Source organism: Nerophis ophidion, linkage group LG01 (genome assembly GCF_033978795.1).
Source record: "Nerophis ophidion isolate RoL-2023_Sa linkage group LG01, RoL_Noph_v1.0, whole genome shotgun sequence".
Lineage (NCBI taxonomy): Eukaryota > Metazoa > Chordata > Actinopteri > Syngnathiformes > Syngnathidae > Nerophis > Nerophis ophidion.
Window position 1 is genome coordinate 50,347,212 of NC_084611.1, and position 18,347 is coordinate 50,365,558.

Genomic DNA, 18,347 nt, shown 5'->3' on the forward strand with positions numbered 1-18,347 from the left:
TTCTTTGAAGATTTGGCATATGCGCTTCTTGGTGTTCTCGCTGCTCCTTGGGGAGGCGCAGCACACTGCCAGTCCGTCATCACGGTAAATACCAAAGTTCAGGTTGAGGCTAGCAAGCTGGGAGAGGAGGAAACTCCCAACGAGTTCACACGTTTCTGCTCTGTCAAAACTCCCCATAGAATACCTACCGGAATTAATAAAAGACTATCGATGCTGTCATCTAACAAAGCTGAATTCGACCAAGCAACCCCCCCGTACCAGAAAGCACTTGATGAAAGCGGATACAACTTCACCCTCACCAATGAACCCACTCCAGGAAACCAACCAAAAAAGAGCAGAAGACGAAACAACATCATCTGGTACTATCCGCCATTCAGCAAAAACGTCTCAACCAATATCGGCCACAAGTTCCTCACTCTGATCGACAAACACTTCCCCAAAGGCAACACCCTAAGAAAAATATTCAACAAAAACAACATTAAATTGAGCTACAGCTGTATGAATAACATACAACAAATCATTTCAAACCACAACAGAGCAATTGCAAAAGGAGTGCCCACCCCCAGACTAAACGACTCTGAAACCAATAAGGAATGTAACTGTCGCAAGGAACCTGATTGCCCTCTCAACGGAGGGTGCTTACAGACATCAGTCGTTTACCAAGCAAAGGTAACACGCAAGGACATTAACACATCCGACACATATGTAGGATTAACCGAAGGAGCGTTCAAAACAAGATGGACTAACCACAACGCCTCCTTTAGAAACCAGACTTTGCGGAATTCTACAGAACTCAGCAAACACATTTGGAACCTCAAAGACAATAATGTTGAATATTCAATAACATGGCAAATTCTTTCATCCAGCACACCTTACAACAGTGGTAATAAAAGATGCAACCTATGCTTAAAAGAGAAACGGTTTATTATATATCCTCCAGATCTATCATCCCTCAACAAGCGCAGTGAAATCATTTCAACTTGCCGCCACAGACGGAAACACCTCGTAGGTAACACATGAGCAAATCACCACGCCCCTATGCCTGCCTGTACCCACCCACTCTGTGACCTATATAAACCATTGTATGTGAATGCTTCCATTAAAATCTCCTGATGATTGAGGGATCCCCTCATGAAACAGTTCTGTAGAGATGAAGTAGTCTTGTGATTTTTCCCACACCTACATATTGCACTCTACCACGGTATCGAGCACTATTCTCTGGATAATCCAATCAAGACATATGTGTAAATATATATACATACATGTACCTGTATACACACTTATGTATATGTATGTGTGTACGTATATATATATATATATATATATATATATATATATATATATATATATATATATATATGTGTGTACATATATATATACACACACATGCAAATATATATATATATATATATATATATATATATGTTATTTATAAACATATATATGCATATGAGTTTAAATACAACAAGTAGTATAATTGCATTTTATACTCCCTTTTTTAGTTTAAAAACCATTTTTTTTCCATTGAATTCTATGTTTATTTGTTTAAAAAAATTAAATACAACTAAATAAAATCAATAGTAAAAAAAACAACACCTTTTGGATTATAAGTAAACTACTAGAGGAGGGGGGGGGGGTCATATGCTCCCACAAGCATGTTTTGTTATGTTTATCTATAATTATTATTTTTTATTATTTATTCATAAACATGTGTATATATTATATATATATATATATATATATATATATATATATATATATATATATATATATACTGTATATATATATATATATATATATATGTATATATATTATATATATATATATATTAATTACATTTTTTGTTCATCCATCCATCCATTTTCTACCGCTTGTCCCGTTCGGGGTTGTGGGGGGTCGCTGGACACTATCTCAGCTGCATTCGGGTGGAAGGCGTGGTTATTTATTTATTCATTCATTTTTTGTGTGTAAAAAAATATATACGTATATGTTTTTTCAAAGAAGTCTATGTACATTTGTTGGAAAAAAATTAAATACAACTAAATAAAATCAAGAGTTTAAAAAAACATATTTTAGATTAACTTACTCGCGGGAAACCATATGTATGCTCCCACAAGCATGTTTTGTTATGTTTATCTCAGAGTTTTTTGTTTTTATTTTTATTTATTTTTAATATTAAATATAATTTTTTTTTTACATGTACTCATAACAAAATAAATAGACCAAAATCAGGAATATATAACAAAGGGGAATAAGAGTGAACTTAGTGGTGACCTTCAGCTGCAGCTCGTCGCTCCTCCTGCAGCATCCTCTCTCTTCCTGCCTCCACTTCTTTCATCTTCCTCTCCTGCTTCTCCTGCAGCTCCTGCACTTCTTGCTGGTGAGCTGCTTCCATAGCTTCAAGCATGGCCCTGCACGGGGCCCCGGGTCCACAGGGGCTGTCCAACCTGGCCGCACGCTCTTTCTTCACATTTTCCAACTCATGCTTTCGAAGGGATAGAGCCTGTAAGAGAGAATATAACTGATATTTTGTAACACACTGTAATCGGGTGTTATCATTTAGTGGTCAGTTGTACGGAATATGTGCTGTACTGTGCAATCTACTAATAAAAAAGTTTCAATCCATCAATCAATGGCAATTTATGGAGGCTGGCAAAGTTATGGAGTTCATTCTCCTGGATGGCTGGTTTAATTGGACTTATGGAATATCCGCCCAGGTTTATTGGCAGCCATCGTTCTGTCAGTAGGACCCAGGGTAGGTGTGGCCACCAATGTAGCTTAGCAGCAACAGTGAATGAATCATGGGTTCCACATGTAAAGCTGGATTATCCATCCGAAGGACTGTTATCCTATCATCCTCCATATTGGGGAATTATTAAGGTCAATGCATGATTGGTAAAACCGTGTTTTCCTCACCTCCTTTTGTAGGCTTTCAGCTGTGTTCTGAACCAGGTGTGACCCACTCCCAGGTGGGGAAGCCTCCTCAGAGCAGGGAGAGTCTGTGGGCAAACCACCGACTAACTCTTCAAGCGTATCAGAGCCTGATCGGCACGCCTGGGACGGGTCCAGAGCCCCCCCGGAATGGGGCGTGGTGGTTCGATACGCCTGGGTGCCGATGAGCGACTGGGCGGTCATGCCCCTGAACGACAGCCTCTCCAATTCCGTCCACTTCTTGCTGACCTGGGAGTCCATGGTGTGGATGACCGGCACGGGTACACTCCCCCTCTTCAGCTGCATGCAGTCCCAGCGGCTGCCCGCCCCCCCGAGGGGGACGGCGTCCTCAAACCACCTGTTCCTTTCCTCCAGTCTCTTGGCCCAGTCGCAGTCCCAATCTTCTTCTCCCCGGCCAGGGTCCGCAGGCGGATTCGGGGGGCAGGTCGCTGCTGTGCCGGGATCCGGAGGTTCCAAGTCGGGGCGGGTGGAGCAAGCGGCTGGTTGACATGGCGACGGTACACAGGAGAGGGGGTCTCCTTTCTGGCCGCCGCTGTCTGATTGGCTGAGGGCAGAGAGAGGCCAAGTGAGGAGGCTAACGTTACACATCAGAGGAAAACAGACCACCCAAACGCCTCATCATTCGTTTTTTTCATTCCAAGACACATTAGCACTTTTACCTGCTGAAATGCAATACATTAAACTGACAAAAGTCATGATTAAACTTAAATCAAATCTGACTGAATTCAGCTACTTTGTTTACATTATTTTGTTGATCAAATTTACTGCATGATTATTGTTATCATGACATTAGGTACTGTACTTTATTATTCCTCTGAGGGAAATTACAGCAAGTGTTAATATCTTGTTTAATCTACAGTAGGGGGGTCCAATCGTCTTGACTGGGGGGCCGCATTTGGCTTAAAACATTTGGCCAGGGGCCGAAAGTCAACTGCATGCAGAGTGACATATATATATATATATATATATATATATATATATATATATATATATATATATATATGTATATTCTGTGTATGTATATATATGTATATACACACACACACACATATATATACAAAAAAAAATATATATATATGTATGTATATATTTATATATATATTCTGTGTATACATATATATGTATATATATACACACACACACACATATATATAAAAAAAAATAAAAAAATAAATATATATATATATATATATATATATATATATATATATATATATAATCAATAACATTTACGCACAAATAAAAATACAGTGTCACCACTTTAGTCATATTTTTTGCACTTAAGTGTCTTCTCTATGACTTCAGCTCCAGACTTCTTCTGTTTGTTTGATATTGTCATTACTGCTACAAGTGGTGGAAAAGTGTATTACAACTGAGTACCGCTGCGGCCCACACAGACCACAGCTTTTTGTCGGTCCTCTAGGGGGCGCTTGCGGCCCACTAATGGTTACAAAAACACTGAAATAATACATTGCGAGAATCGTGTTGAGTCAAGAATTGAAAATAGGTACTAACCAAATATACTGCATAAGAAGATACTAAATAACTACATTAATAATGAATATGTTTCTGAAAAAAAACTGTCAATAACGTTTACGTGCAAGTAAAAATACAGCTTCACCACTTTAGTCATATTTTTTGTACTTGAGTGTCTTCTCTATGATTTCAGCTCCAGACTTCTTCTGTTTGTTGGATATTGTCATTACTGCCACAAGTGGTGAAAAAGTGTATTACAGCTGACTACCGCGGCAACTCGTACAGACCACAGCTTTCTATAGGGGGCGCTGGCGGCCCAACAATGGTTAAGAAAGCACTGAAATAATACATTGCGAGAATCGTGTTGAATCAAGAGTTGATTCTGAATTGAATCGTCACCCCAGGAATCGTTTTGTGTCCCAACATTTAGATTTTTAATTTCCCTGCTCATTACTGGTCATGATTGATGCGTTTCTCCTAAACAGCAAACTATCTTTATCTTTACCTTCACTCAACCCTCTGAGGGGAATTGTGGTATTTTGGGAAGTGGAATATGATCCAGGCCATGTCAGAGACCTCGCTTTTTAAAGTCCACAGGCATTTTTTTTTTTTTTTACGACCAGTTCCCAGTATGGAGCCCCACTCACCGAGTGTTGTTGTGCACGGCCTGCTTCAGTAACGTCACCCAGTTCTGTCGCGATCTCGAGGTCACTGCAGAGAGCGTGAACACTGCCCGCTTTGTCTGGTGTGGGATCAATAGACAGGGCACACACACACACACGCACGCACGCACGCACACACACACACACACACACACACACACACACACACACACACACACAAACACACACATACACATTGTTAAACAGGAAGCAGCGAGACATGTAATAAATAATAATTAACATGACGCCAAAATCCTGCACCATACTTGAATCTGGAAGCCGTAGTTGTTTTCCACGTCACAGTCTGACACGGTGACACACGAGGACAGGTCGATCTCACCTTCCACATCCTGTCGTGCACCAAGATTATATAATTTTATACACTTTTGGTCAAAAGTGTACATACACTTGTAAAGAACATAATATCATGGCTGTTTCGAGTTTCCAATCATTTCTACAACTCTTTCATCTGACATCACATGGACAAAGATAAGACCTTCTGGAGGAAAGTTCTGTGGTCAGATGAAACAAAAATGGAGCTGTTTTGCCACAATACCCAGCAATATGTTTCGAGGAGAAAAGGTAAGGCCTTTAATCCCAGGAACACCAGGCCTACCGTCAAGCATGGTGGTGGTTGTATTATATTCTGGGCCTGTTTTGCTGCCAATGGAACTGGTGTTTTACAGAGAGTAAATTGGACAATGAAAAAGGGAGGATTATCTCCAAATTCCTCAGGACAAGCTAAAATCATCAGCCCGGAGGTTGGGTCTTGGGCACAGTTGGGTGTTCCAACAGGACAATGACCCCAAAAACACGTCAAAAGTGGTAAAGGAATGGCTAAATCAGGCTAGAATAAAGGTTTTAGAATGGCCATCCCAAAGTCCTGGCTTAAACGTGTGGACAATGCTGAAGTCCATGTCAGAAAACCAACACATGGGGGCGGTATGGCGTAGTGCAGGGGTGCCCACACTTTTTCTGCAGGCGAACTACTTTTCAACTGACCAAGTCGAGGAGATCTACCTCATTCATATTTATAATTTATATTTATTTATTTATGAAAGAGACATTTTTGTTAACAAGTTAATGGTGTTTAATGATAATACAAGCATGTTTAACACATATAGATTCCTTTCTTTCATGAAGACAAGAATATAAGTTGGAGTATTACCTGATTCTGATGACTTGCATTGATAGGAATCAGACAGTGGTGCTGATAAAGTCCGCATTTTCAAATGGAGAAGAAAAAAAGTCCTCCTGTCTGTCCAATACCACGTGAAAGTGGTTGGATTTTGCATCTTATTTGTCCAGCTTGCATACTCGTTTTTAAACACTTTGTTATGAGAGTAGCATATATGTGTGTGTGGTCCTTTAATATGTGCCAGCAGGTGAGTGATGTCAGTGAGTGTGTGGGCGAGAGAGGAGAGGGAGTGGCTTCTAAGGGCGGGGGAGTTTCTACTGTTTTTGTGTGGGATTTTGACTGTGTGTAAGACGTAAATAAAAAGCCACGATTTGCAACTAGACGCTGGACTCGTCATTTTGCCCTGGAGTCCGGAATTGTGAAGACCCACTGCTGGGTAAAGGGAAGGGTGTTGCCCCGAGTATCCATCGCCCTGGAGAAGTGTTTCCCCTGCGCTCCATGATTACGGTCAAGGCGCCGGAAGCAGGAAAGGTGCAACAACTTTATAAGAAATACATTGGCATCAAACTCCGTAGCTTGCTAGCTTGTGCAGGCCAGCTTTCTGAGACTATTATTTTGTTAGCACAGGCAGGATGAAACAGGGCTTTTATAGTGAAGACAGGAACTGTGCAGTCGGTCTTCAGAGTTTTGACAGCAGGTACGGCCCAAGTGTCTGTTGAAATAAAAAGTGTTTCTCTCCATCCGTCCTGTCAGTGATTTTTTTCTTAATAATGAGCTCGCAGCAGCCAGCGTCATCTCACAAGATCCTCGTGTGCCGAGAATGTCAAACAATTGACGTAAGTGAAGTCTTGGTGAAGATTGATGATTGCTCATTTTTATGTCTATTTTTTTAATGCCTGGCTTGCGATCGACTGACACACCCTCCGCGATCGACCGGTAGCTCGCGATCGACGTAATGGGCACCCCTGGCGTAGTGGGTAGAGAGGCCGTGCCAGAAACTGGAGGGTTGCAGGTTTGCTCCCCGCCTCTTGACATCCAAATCGCTGCCGTTGTGTCCTTGGGCAGGACACTTCACCCTTGCCCCCGGTGCCGCTCACACTAGTGAATGAATGGTGGTGGTCGGAGGGGCCACAGGCGCAAACCGGCAGCCTCCATTCCGTCAGTCTACCCCAGTGCAGCTGTGGCTACAAATGTAGCTTACCACCACCAGGTGTGAGCGCTTTGAGTATCTAATAATAGAATAGCGCGATATAAAATCTCATCCATTATTATTATCATTATTATTATATTTAGCTGAACTGCACCAATTTTGTCAAGAGGAGTGGTCAAACATTCAAGCAGAAGCTTGTGGATGGCTACCTAAAGTGCCTTATTGGAGTGAAACTTGCCAAGGGACATGTAAGCAAATATTAACTTTTCTGTATGCATACTTTGCTCACATTTTCAGTAGAGCCATAATAAATTCATAAAAGAAGCAAACTTCATGAATGTTTTTTTGTGAGCAGCAAGTATGTGCTCCAATCACTCTATCACAAAAAAATAAGAGTTGTAAAAATGATTGGAAACTCAAGACAGCCATGACATGATGTTCTTTACAAGTGTATGTACACTTTTGACCACGTTTTGTTGAATATATTTTACATTAAGCAGAAAAACTAAAATCCTAGAGAAATTTCTCAAGTACAAAAAATGTGACTGAAGTGGTGAAGCTGTATTTTTATTTGTGCGTAAATGGTATTGACAGTTTTGTTCAGAAACATATTCATTATTAATGTAGTTCTTTAGTCCCTTCTTATGCAGTATATTTGGTTAGTACCTATTTTCAATTATTTATTCAACACGATTCTCGCAACGTATTATTTCAGTGTTTTCTGAGCCATTGTAGGGTCACGAGCGCCCCCTAGAGGCCCGAAAAATAGCTGTGATCTGTATGGACCGCCTTGGTACTTAGTTGTAATACACTTTTCCACCACTTGTGGCAGTAATGACAATATCAAACAAACAGAAGAAGTCTAGAGCTAAAATCATAGGGAAGACAGTCAAGTGCAAAAAATATGACTAAAGTGGTGAAGCTGTATTTTTATTTGTGCTTAAATGTTATTGACAGTTTTGTTCAGAAACATATTCGTTATTAATTTTGTTTTTAGTCCCTTCTTAGGCAGTATATATGGTTAGTACCTATTTTCAATTCTTGACTCAACACAATTCTCGCAATGTATTATTCCAGTGTTTTCTTAACCATTTTTGGTTAAAAAAAAACATATTATTATTACATATTATATTATTACTACATATTATTTCCAGGCTTTCCAGGGCCAAATAACATGAAGTGATGGGCCACATCTGGCCCCCATGCCGAGAGTTTGACACCTGTGCTCTAAAGGGTTAAACAATTAAAAGAAAAACTTATTTGTACCTTGCCATTTTCATCCAGTTGAGACATCCAGCCCTGTAGGTGGCAGCACCTGCAGTGGGAGTGTTTAAAAGGAAGAATGAGACTGACTTTCTGTGGTATCCGATGTGTCGGACATGACAACAAAACTAAGAAAACGAAAGGTGAGGTTTAGAAAAGTAAAAATAATCAATCAATCAGTCACTGTTTGTTTGTATAGCCCTAAATCACAAGTGTCTCAAAGGGCTGCACAATCCACAGATCCCACATCTAAACACAAATAAATAGTGCATGTTGGCATGAGATAACACTCTTGGTAACAGGACAGAGCTCATTAGAAAATATAGCAAAAATATAGGTCACACCTGGTTCTTCACCTACAGAGACTTGCATGCAACTAAAAACCCCAAAAGCAGTGAAGTTGTCACTTTGTTTAAATGGTAAATAAAAAGAGAATAAAATGATTTGCAAATCATTTTCAACTTATATTCAATTGAATAGACTGCAAAGACAAGATACTTAACGTTCAAACTGGAACATTGTGTTATTCTTTGCAAATATTAGCCCAAAAAAGCTAGCACAAGTGGCAAAAAAGACTGAGAAAGTTGAGGAATGCTCATCAAAACGCTTATTTGGAACATCCCACAGGTGAACAGGCTAATTGGGAACAGGTGGGTGCCATGATTGGCTATAAAAGCAGCGTCCATGAAATGCTCAGTCGTTCACAAACAAGGACGGAGCGAGGGTCACCACTTTGTCAACAAACGCCTGAGCAAATTGTTTAAGAAGAACATTTCTCAACCAGCTATTGCAAAGAATTCTGGGATTTCCCCCTCTACGGTCCGTAATATCATCAAAAGGTTCAGAGAATCTGGAGAAATCACTGCACGTAAGCCATGATATTACACACCTTAGGCGGTATTGCATTAAAAAGTGACATCAGTGTGTAAAGGATATCACCACATGGGCTCAGGAACACTTCAGAAAACCACTGTCAGTAACTGCAGTGGTCTTCGCTGGGCCCGAGCTCATCTAAGATGGACTGATTCAAAGTGGAAAAGTGTTCTGTGGTCTGACGAGTCCACATTTCAAATTGTTTTTGGAAACTGTGGACGTGGTGTCCTCCAGAACAAAGAGGAAAATAACCATCCGGATTGTTATAGGCGCAAAGTTCAAAAGCCAGCGTCTGTGATGGTATGGGGGTGTATTAGTGCCCAAGGCATGGGTAACTTACACATATGTGAAGGCTCCATTAATGCTGAATGGTCCATACAGGTTTTGGAGCAACATACGTTGCCATTCAAGCATCGTTATCATGGACGCCCCTGCTTATTTCAACAAGACAAGTGTTACAACAGCGTGGTTCAGGCGGGTACTTTCCTGGCCCGCCTGCAGTCCAGACCTGTCTCCCCTGGAAAATGTGTGACGCGTTATGAAGCGTAATATACAAATGCGGATACCCCGGACTGTTGAACGACTGAAGCTCTACATAAAACAAGAATGGGAAAGAATTCCACTTTCAAAGCTTCAACAATTAGTTTCCTCAGTTCCCTAACGTTTAGTGAGTGTTGTGAAAAGAAAAGTAGATGTAACACAGTGGTGAACATGCCCTTTCCCAACTACTTTGGCACCTGTTGCAGCCATGAAATTCTAAGTTAATAAATATTTGCAAAAAAAAAAAATAAAGTTTATGAGTTTGAACATCAACTATCTTGTCTTTGTAGTGCATTCAACAGAATATGGGTTGAAAAGGATTTGCAAATCATTGTATTCCGTTTATATTTACAACTAACACAATTTCCCAACTCATATGGAAACGGGGTTTGTAATGCCCAAGGCATGGGTAACTTACACATCTGTGAAGGCACCATGACATATATTGTCTTTGCAGTCTATTCAATTAAATATAAGTTGAAAAAGTTTTTCAAATCATTGTATTCTCTTTTTATTTACCAATTACAAAACATGACAACTTCACATGCAAAACCCAGCATCCCACATTCAAGCTACCCTTTTGACTACAATATCATTTCTTTTCAACAATGCTTGTTGAAAAGTGAGGGCTGTACTCTTTTTTTTTTTGCGAGATACCAGACGACATTCTGCATCAACATCCCACTAACAATGACATGATACTCACAGTGTTGACCGTATCCGGTGTCATAAAGATGGAGGGGCGTGAGGAGAGAAAAAAGGAGCAGGCATGAATTAAATGACATGAGAAAAATGTGGCCGCGAAAAAAGTTGACATCATTAACGCGTCTTTTTGTGGGTGATTATCCATCATCCCACGCCCGCCGTCGTGAGGCTGCAGCATTCCACTTTCCGTTCATGCGGGCAATAAATCAAGCATGTGTGCACTCCAACTAAAACACGCAGTCCCGCGCTTTGGTCTAAGGTTAGCATGAATGAATGAATGAGGCATTTTCATTCCACATGTTTTATAAATAGAGAAGTCAAAGAGGTCGGCTCACTTGTGTCGGCCGACTGTCGGGATGCTCTAGCCCCGCCATCTTTGCACGTCTGCGCTCCTCCGGTTGCTTGTCGGCGCTCTTGTGAGGAAGGGACACAATGAAAGAGTGATTTTGTTACTGCTTGTGGCAAACTTGTTGTCAGAATAATTGTATCTCAGTTATCACAAAACGTTGTGCGAGAGGACAAAAGCTGTCTTTGATCCTACTAAGAAGAAGGCTTGTAAAAGTCCACTGTGTAGGATGGGGAGCGACATTAGGGTTCTGTTTCTTTCATGTATTGTAATCCACAGAAAGATTTTGTCTTGACCCGAGATCTACAAAGCGGGGAAAAAGCGGGACGGCATAGCTCGGTTGGTAGAGTGGCTGTGCCAGCAACTTGTGGGTTCCAGGTTCGATCCCCACTTCTGCCAACCAAGTCACTGCCGTTGTGTCTTCGGGCAAGACACTTTACCCACCCGCTCCCAGTGCCACCCACACTGGTTTGAAAAAAAAAAAGAAACTTAAATATTGGGTTTCACTATGTAAAGCGCTTTGAGTCACTAGAGAAAAGCGCTATATAAATATAATGCACTAATGCACGAAGCAGGACCTGCCCAGGTTCCAGGCACCTCTTCTTTGAACTGTTTTACGACCTATTCTTTGGACTGTCTTGTAACAAAGGCGATGGCTGTTTACGACCCCCCCCCCCCTTAGAAACAGCTGTCGCCATGTAAAACAGGAAAATTCTAAATAAAAGAGGAGGCGTACAATCTTTCGTCAGAGTGTGGTGGAGACTGTACAAGAGTACAGCCCAGACCTTTCTCCTCAATTGAGCCAAATTGAATTCCGTCTCTGTTTAATTCCTTGCTTCTTTGTCTGTTTAATGGATGTCATCAGTGTTTGAACCTGACACTTGTCCACCATTAAACGTTGTACCTAAAGACAAACTACAAACCCCGTTTCCATAAGAGTTGGCAAATTGTGTTGGATGTAAATATAAACGGAATACAATGATTTGCAAATCCTTTTCAACCCATATTCAGTTGAATGCACTACAAAGACAACATATTTGATGTTCAAACTGATAAACATTTGTTTTTTGTCAAATAATCATTAACTTTAGAATTTGATGTCAGCAATACGTGACAAAGAAGTTGGGAAAGGTGGCAATAAATACTGATAAAGTTTAGGAATGCTCATCAAACACTTATTTTGAACATCCCACAGGTGTGCAGGCTAATTGGGAACAGTTGGGTGCCATGATTGGGTGTAAAAGCAGCTTCCATGAAATGCTAAGTAATTCACAAACAAGGATGGGGTGAGGGTCACCACTTTGTAAGCAAATTGTCGAACAGTTTTAGAACAACATTTCTCAAAGCGATGATATTACGGACTTTTGAACCCTCAGGCGGTACTGCATCAAAAACCGACATCAGTGTGTAAAGGATATCACCACATGGGCTCATGAACACTTCAGAAAACCACTGTCAGTAACTACAGTTGTTCGCTACATCTGTAAGTGCAAGTTAAAACTCTACTATGCAAAGCCAAACTCATATATCAACAATAGCCTGAAACGCCGCCGGTTTGGCTGGGCCCGAGCTCATTTAAGATGGACTGATGCAAAGTGGAAAAGTGTTCTGTGGTCTGACGCGTCCACATTTCAAATCATATTTGGAAACAGAGGACGTGGTGTCCTCCAGAACAAAGAGGAAAATAACCATTCGGATTGTTCTAGGCGCAAGGTTCAAAAGCCAGCATCTGTGATGGTATGGGGGTGTATTAGTGCTCAAGGCATGGGTAACTTACACATCTGTGAAGGCACCATTAATGCTGAAAGGTCCATACAGGTTTTGGAGCAACATATGTTGTCATCCAAGCAATGTTATCATGGACGCCCCTGCTTATTTCAGCAATAAAAGTGTTACAACAGCGTGGCTTTGTAAAAAAAGAATGTGGGTACTTTCCTGGCCTGCCTGCAGTCTACACCTGTCTCCCATCGAAAATGTGTGGCGCATTATGAAGCGTAAAATACGACTGTTGAACGACTGAAGCTCTACATAAAACAAGAATGGGAAAGAATTCCCCTTTCAAAGCTTCAATAATTAGTTTGCTCAGTTCCCAAACATTTATTGAGTGTTGTTAAAAGAAAAGGTGATGTAACACAGTGGTGAACATGCTCTTTCCCAACTACTTTGGCACGTGTTGCAGCCATGAAATTCTAAGTTAATTATTATTTGCAAAAAAAATAAAGTTTATGAGTTTAAACATCAAATGTGTTGTCTTTGTAGCATATTCAACTGAATATGGGTTGAAAATGATTTGCAAATCATTGTATTCAGTTAATATTTACATCTAACACAATTTCCCAACTCATACAGAAACGGGGTTTGTAGATGTTTTTATATAAATCACTTCTTGGTCTAGTTCCCCCTTAGTTGTGTTCTTTTATGTCTAAAGACTGTGGTCGCTTCAACTTAAGGTCACAGGACACACATTATATTGCCAAAAGTATTTGGCCACCTGCCTTGACTCACATATGAACTTGAAGTGCCATCCCATTCCTGACCCATAGGGTTCAATATGATGTGGGTCCACCTTTTGCAGTTATTACAGCTTCAACTCTTCTGGGAAGGCTGTCCACAAGGTTGCGGAGTGTGTTTATAGCAATTTTCAGTCATTCTTCCAAAAGCGCATTGGTGAGGTCACACGCTGATGTTGGTGGAGAAGGCTTGGTTTTCAGTCTCAAAGGTGTTCTATCAGTTTCAGGTCAGGACTCTGTGCGGGCCAGTCAAGTTCATTCACACCAGACTCTGTCATCCCTGTCTTTATGGACTTTGCTTTGTGCACTGGTGCACAGTCATGTTGGAAGAGGAAGGAGCCCGCTCCAAACTGTTCCCACAACGTTGGGAGAATGGAATATTTTGGTATCCTGGAGCATTCAAAGTTCCTTTCACTGGAACTAAGGGGGCCAAACCCAACTCCTGAAAAACCACCCCACACCATAATTCCTCCTCCACCAAATTTCACACTCGGCACAATGCAGTCAGAAATGTACCGCTCTCTTGGCAACCTCCAAACCCAGACTGGTCCATCAGATTGCCAGATGTAAAAGCGTGATTCATCAGTCCAGAGAAGAGAGAAGGTCTTGGCTAGAGTCCAGTGGCGACATGCTTTACACCACTGCATCCCACGATTTGCATTGGACTTGGTGATGTATGGCTTAGATGCAGCTGCTCGGCCCTGGAAACCCATTCCATGAAGCTCTCTGCGTACTGTACGTGGGCTAATTGGAAGGTCACATGAAGTTTGGAGCTTTGTAGCAACTGACTGTGCAGAAAGTCTTTGCACTCTGCGCTTCAGCATCCGCTGAACCCTCTCTGTCAGTTTACGTGGCCTACCACTTGGTGGCTGAGTTGCTGTTGTTCCCAAACTCTTCACTTTTCTTTTAATAAAGCCAACAGTTGACTTTGGTTGGGCCAAGTGATTAGGAAACATGATTCTGATCATTTGGATGGGTGGCAAAATATTTTGGCAATAAAGTGTATTTAGCATGTTTGTTCCGAGAGCCAACACAGATCTTGGAAAAACAGCTCTCAAACATGCTGCTCCATGGTCTTGGAATAACCTACAGAAGGATCTGAGGTGACGTGAACTCATCCCTTTGAGGGAATTTCAGACCATTTTTAAAGATCAAGAAACTGTTTCTATTGGGCATTGTACTTGTTTTTAGGTAGTTTTCACTGAAGCATTTTATACAATGTTTTTATTGTAATATATGTACCGTATTTTTCGGACTATAAAACACACTTAAAATCCTTTCATTTTGTCAAAACTCCATAGTGCGCCTTATAACACGGTGCCCCTAATGTACGGAATGATTTTGGTTGTGCTTAATGACCTTGAAGCAATTTTGTTTTGTACATTGTGTAATGATAAATGTGACCAGGAGATGGCAGTCACACATAAGAGATATGTGTAGACTACAATATGATGGCAGTCACACATAAGAGATACGTGTTGACTACAATATGATGGCAGTCACACATAAGAGATACGTGTTGACTGCAATATGATGGCAGTCACACATAAGAGATACGTGTTGACTGCAATACGATGGCAGTCACTCATAGGAGATACGTGTAGACTGCAATATGATGGCAGTTACACATAAGATATACGTGTAGACTGCAATATGATGGCAGTCACACATAAGAGATACGTGTAGACTGCAATATGATGGCAGTCACACATAAGAAATACGTGTCAACTGCAATATGATGGCAGTCACACATAAGAAATACGTGTCAACTGCAATATGATGGCAGTCACACATAAGAGATACGTGTTGACTGCAATATGATGGCAGTCACACATAAGAGATACGTGTTGACTGCAATACGATGGCAGTCACTCATAAGAGATACATGTAGACTGCAATGTGATGGCAGTTACACATAAGATATACGTGTAGACTGCAATATGATGGCAGTCACACATAAGAGATACATGTCGACTGCAATATGATGGCAGTCACACATAAGAGATACGTGCAGACTCAAGTAAACAACACCAACAAAATCACGTTTTTAATGAATCTTCAGAGTCTGCGGGATAATTAGATCCAGATTGATCAAGTCTATAGCGGTTTTTGACCTAGACCTGGACCAATGTGGTCCTGAAAAGGTGAAATTCGCCTTTATTTGAATAGCACATATAGAATAAAGTCAAAGGTACCTACCTGCGCACGAGGAGATGCAGTCGACTGCCTTTGTGATAAACGTCCGTTTTCCGTGTCTTTCTTCTCTCTCCTGTCTCTCCCTCGCTCTCTGCCTCTGCCGTCCCACTCAAACTTCCAGTTGTAGAGGTCAGCTTGACCTTGAAGGCTTCAAAACAACATCAAAGCATCAAAAGTTGACATTTACTTGTTAAGAACATTACGTCATGGCTGTCTTGAGTTTCCAATCATTTCTACAACTCTTATTTTTCTGTGATAGAGTGATTGGAGCACATACTTGTTGGTCCACAAAAAACATTCATGAAGTTTGCTTCTCTTATGAATTTATTATGGCTCTACTGAAAATGTGAGCAAATGTGCTGGGTCAAAAGTATACATACATCAATGTTGTCAGGACGGGGACTATGGGGTGGTTGTTTTCCTGAGATGCGAGTGAACTTGGACCGGACATGGCGTGAAGGTAAGGACATCTTCATTTTAACACTAATAAAAGGAAAAAACTAAAGGTGCGCACAACAGCGAAAGTACAAAACTTGGCTATAAAAACAAAAAAACTAACACAAAGGCAGAATTATGGACAAAAAACAAAAGACACTATCTGTGGCATGAAGAAACAAAACTTACTTGCGATGACGTGAACAGGGCAGCATGGACTATGAAACAAGCAGCGTGAACAAAGCATGAAACCGTAAACATGACATGAAGCAGAGTGATGTCGCCCGGCTGACTACCTGGTAACTGTGGCTTAAATAATACTGTGGTGATTAGTGAAAACAGGTATGTGACATAGGGACAGGTGAAAATTAATGGGTAACCATGGTTAGTGCAAACAAGGAAGTGAAAAAAAGGAAGCAATGGAGTCTTAAACAAACAGAACATAACTAAATAAAACATCATCACAAGACATGACAAATGTTAATATTTGCTTACATGAGTTTTTGACCACTCCTCTTGACAAAATTGGAGCAGTTCAGCTAAATGTGTTGCTTTTCTGACACAGACTTGTGTCTTCAGCATTGTCCACACGTTTAAGTCAGGACTTTGGGGAAGGCTATTCTAAAACCTTCATTCCAGCCTGACTTAGCCATTCCTTTACCACTTCTGACGTGTGTTTGGGGGTCATTGACCTGTTGGAACACGCAACTTCGCCCAAGACCCAACCTCCGGGCTGATGATTTTAGCTTGTCCTGAAGAATTTGGAGGTAATCCTCCTTTTTCATTTGGTGGTTCCCGGCGCCACAGTCCAGGATAAGCATCGACTGCGGCGCATGGTACGTGCTGCTGAGAAGGTCTTGGCTGCAAGTTCCCATCCCTTCAGGACCTGTTCTCCTCCAGGACCAGGAGGCGTGTGGGTCGGATCACAGCTGACTCGTCTCACCCTGGACACAAACTATTCTCCCCTCTCCCCTCAGGCAGGGGACTACGGTCCATCCAGACCCACACCTCCCGCCACCTAAATAGTTTTTTCCCCTCGGCCATCAGGCAAATGAACAACAAGATCTGATAGCTCAGTTACAGCTCTTTTTATTACCTATTCTGTGTCATATGTGTTTTATGTTGCACGATTGCACCAAGAACAATTCCTAGTTAGTGAACCCATTCTCAATCTATGGCAATAAAAACTATTCTGATTCTGATTTTGATTCTGACTCTTTGTGCCATTTACTCTCTGTAAAGCACCAGTTCCATTGGCAGCAAAAACAGTCCCAGAGCATAATACTACCACCACCATGTTTGACGGTAGGCCCGGTGTTCCTGGGATTAAAGGCCTCACCTTTTCTCCTCCAAACATATTGCTGGGTGTTGTGGACAAACAGCTCCATTTTTGTTTCATCTGACCACAGAACTTTCCTCCAGAAGATCTTATCTTTGTCCATGTGATGTCAGCAGATTTGCTCACATTTTCAGTAGACCCATAATACATTCATAAAAGAAGCATACCTCATGAATGTTTTTTGTGACCAACAAGTATGTGCTCCAATCACTCTATCACAAAAAAAAAGGAGTTGTTGACATGATTGGAAACTTAAGACAGCCATGACATGATGTTCTTTACAAGTGTATGTAAACTTTTGATCGCGACTGTACATTCAGCTTGATCACCAGCAATTTTTTTGACAATGTCCGTGTAGTAGATCTTAAAAACCAACGTAGAAAAACAAAACCCAATTAAAGCTGAAAGCAGCGATAGACGGGACTGACATATCTTTACCTGCACGTTACGTACCTTCCTTGCATCCTGGGGTCATACTGGTGCTTCTTTCTTTCACCCATACACGCTGGTGCTTCCTGACATCACCCAGACAACATATCTTTAACTGCACATTACCTACCTTCTCTGTATCCTGGTGTCAAACTGGTGCCTCCTTCTTTCACCCAGTCAACATATTTATACCCGCACAGTACCTACCTTCTCTGCATTGTGTGGTCACGCTGGTGCTTCCTGCTTTTAAGCGGCCATCTTGAGACGGCAGCAGCGCAGCAGCCTCAGCGCAGCTGTTCTTTGAAGGCTTGTAAAATCAAAACCGGAACAGTT

At 41.2% G+C, this 18,347-nt stretch overlaps 1 protein-coding gene across 1 annotated transcript in view; it reads right to left on the reverse strand.

The window, feature by feature from the left end:
• LOC133558991 (TRIO and F-actin-binding protein-like) overlaps nucleotides 1–18,085 on the reverse strand; it is a 35,947-nt gene extending 17,862 nt beyond the window's left edge. Inside the window, exons 1-7 of the mRNA XM_061910294.1 lie at nucleotides 18,039–18,085; nucleotides 15,815–15,959; nucleotides 11,095–11,172; nucleotides 5,357–5,440; nucleotides 5,076–5,170; nucleotides 2,917–3,496; nucleotides 2,275–2,503 (exon numbers count right to left, since the gene is read on the reverse strand). Coding sequence (XP_061766278.1) covers nucleotides 2,275–2,503; nucleotides 2,917–3,496; nucleotides 5,076–5,170; nucleotides 5,357–5,440; nucleotides 11,095–11,172; nucleotides 15,815–15,959; nucleotides 18,039–18,085 — 1,258 coding nt within the window. The remainder of the gene's footprint in view (nucleotides 1–2,274; nucleotides 2,504–2,916; nucleotides 3,497–5,075; nucleotides 5,171–5,356; nucleotides 5,441–11,094; nucleotides 11,173–15,814; nucleotides 15,960–18,038) is intronic.
• Between the last annotated feature and the right edge of the window lie 262 nt (nucleotides 18,086–18,347).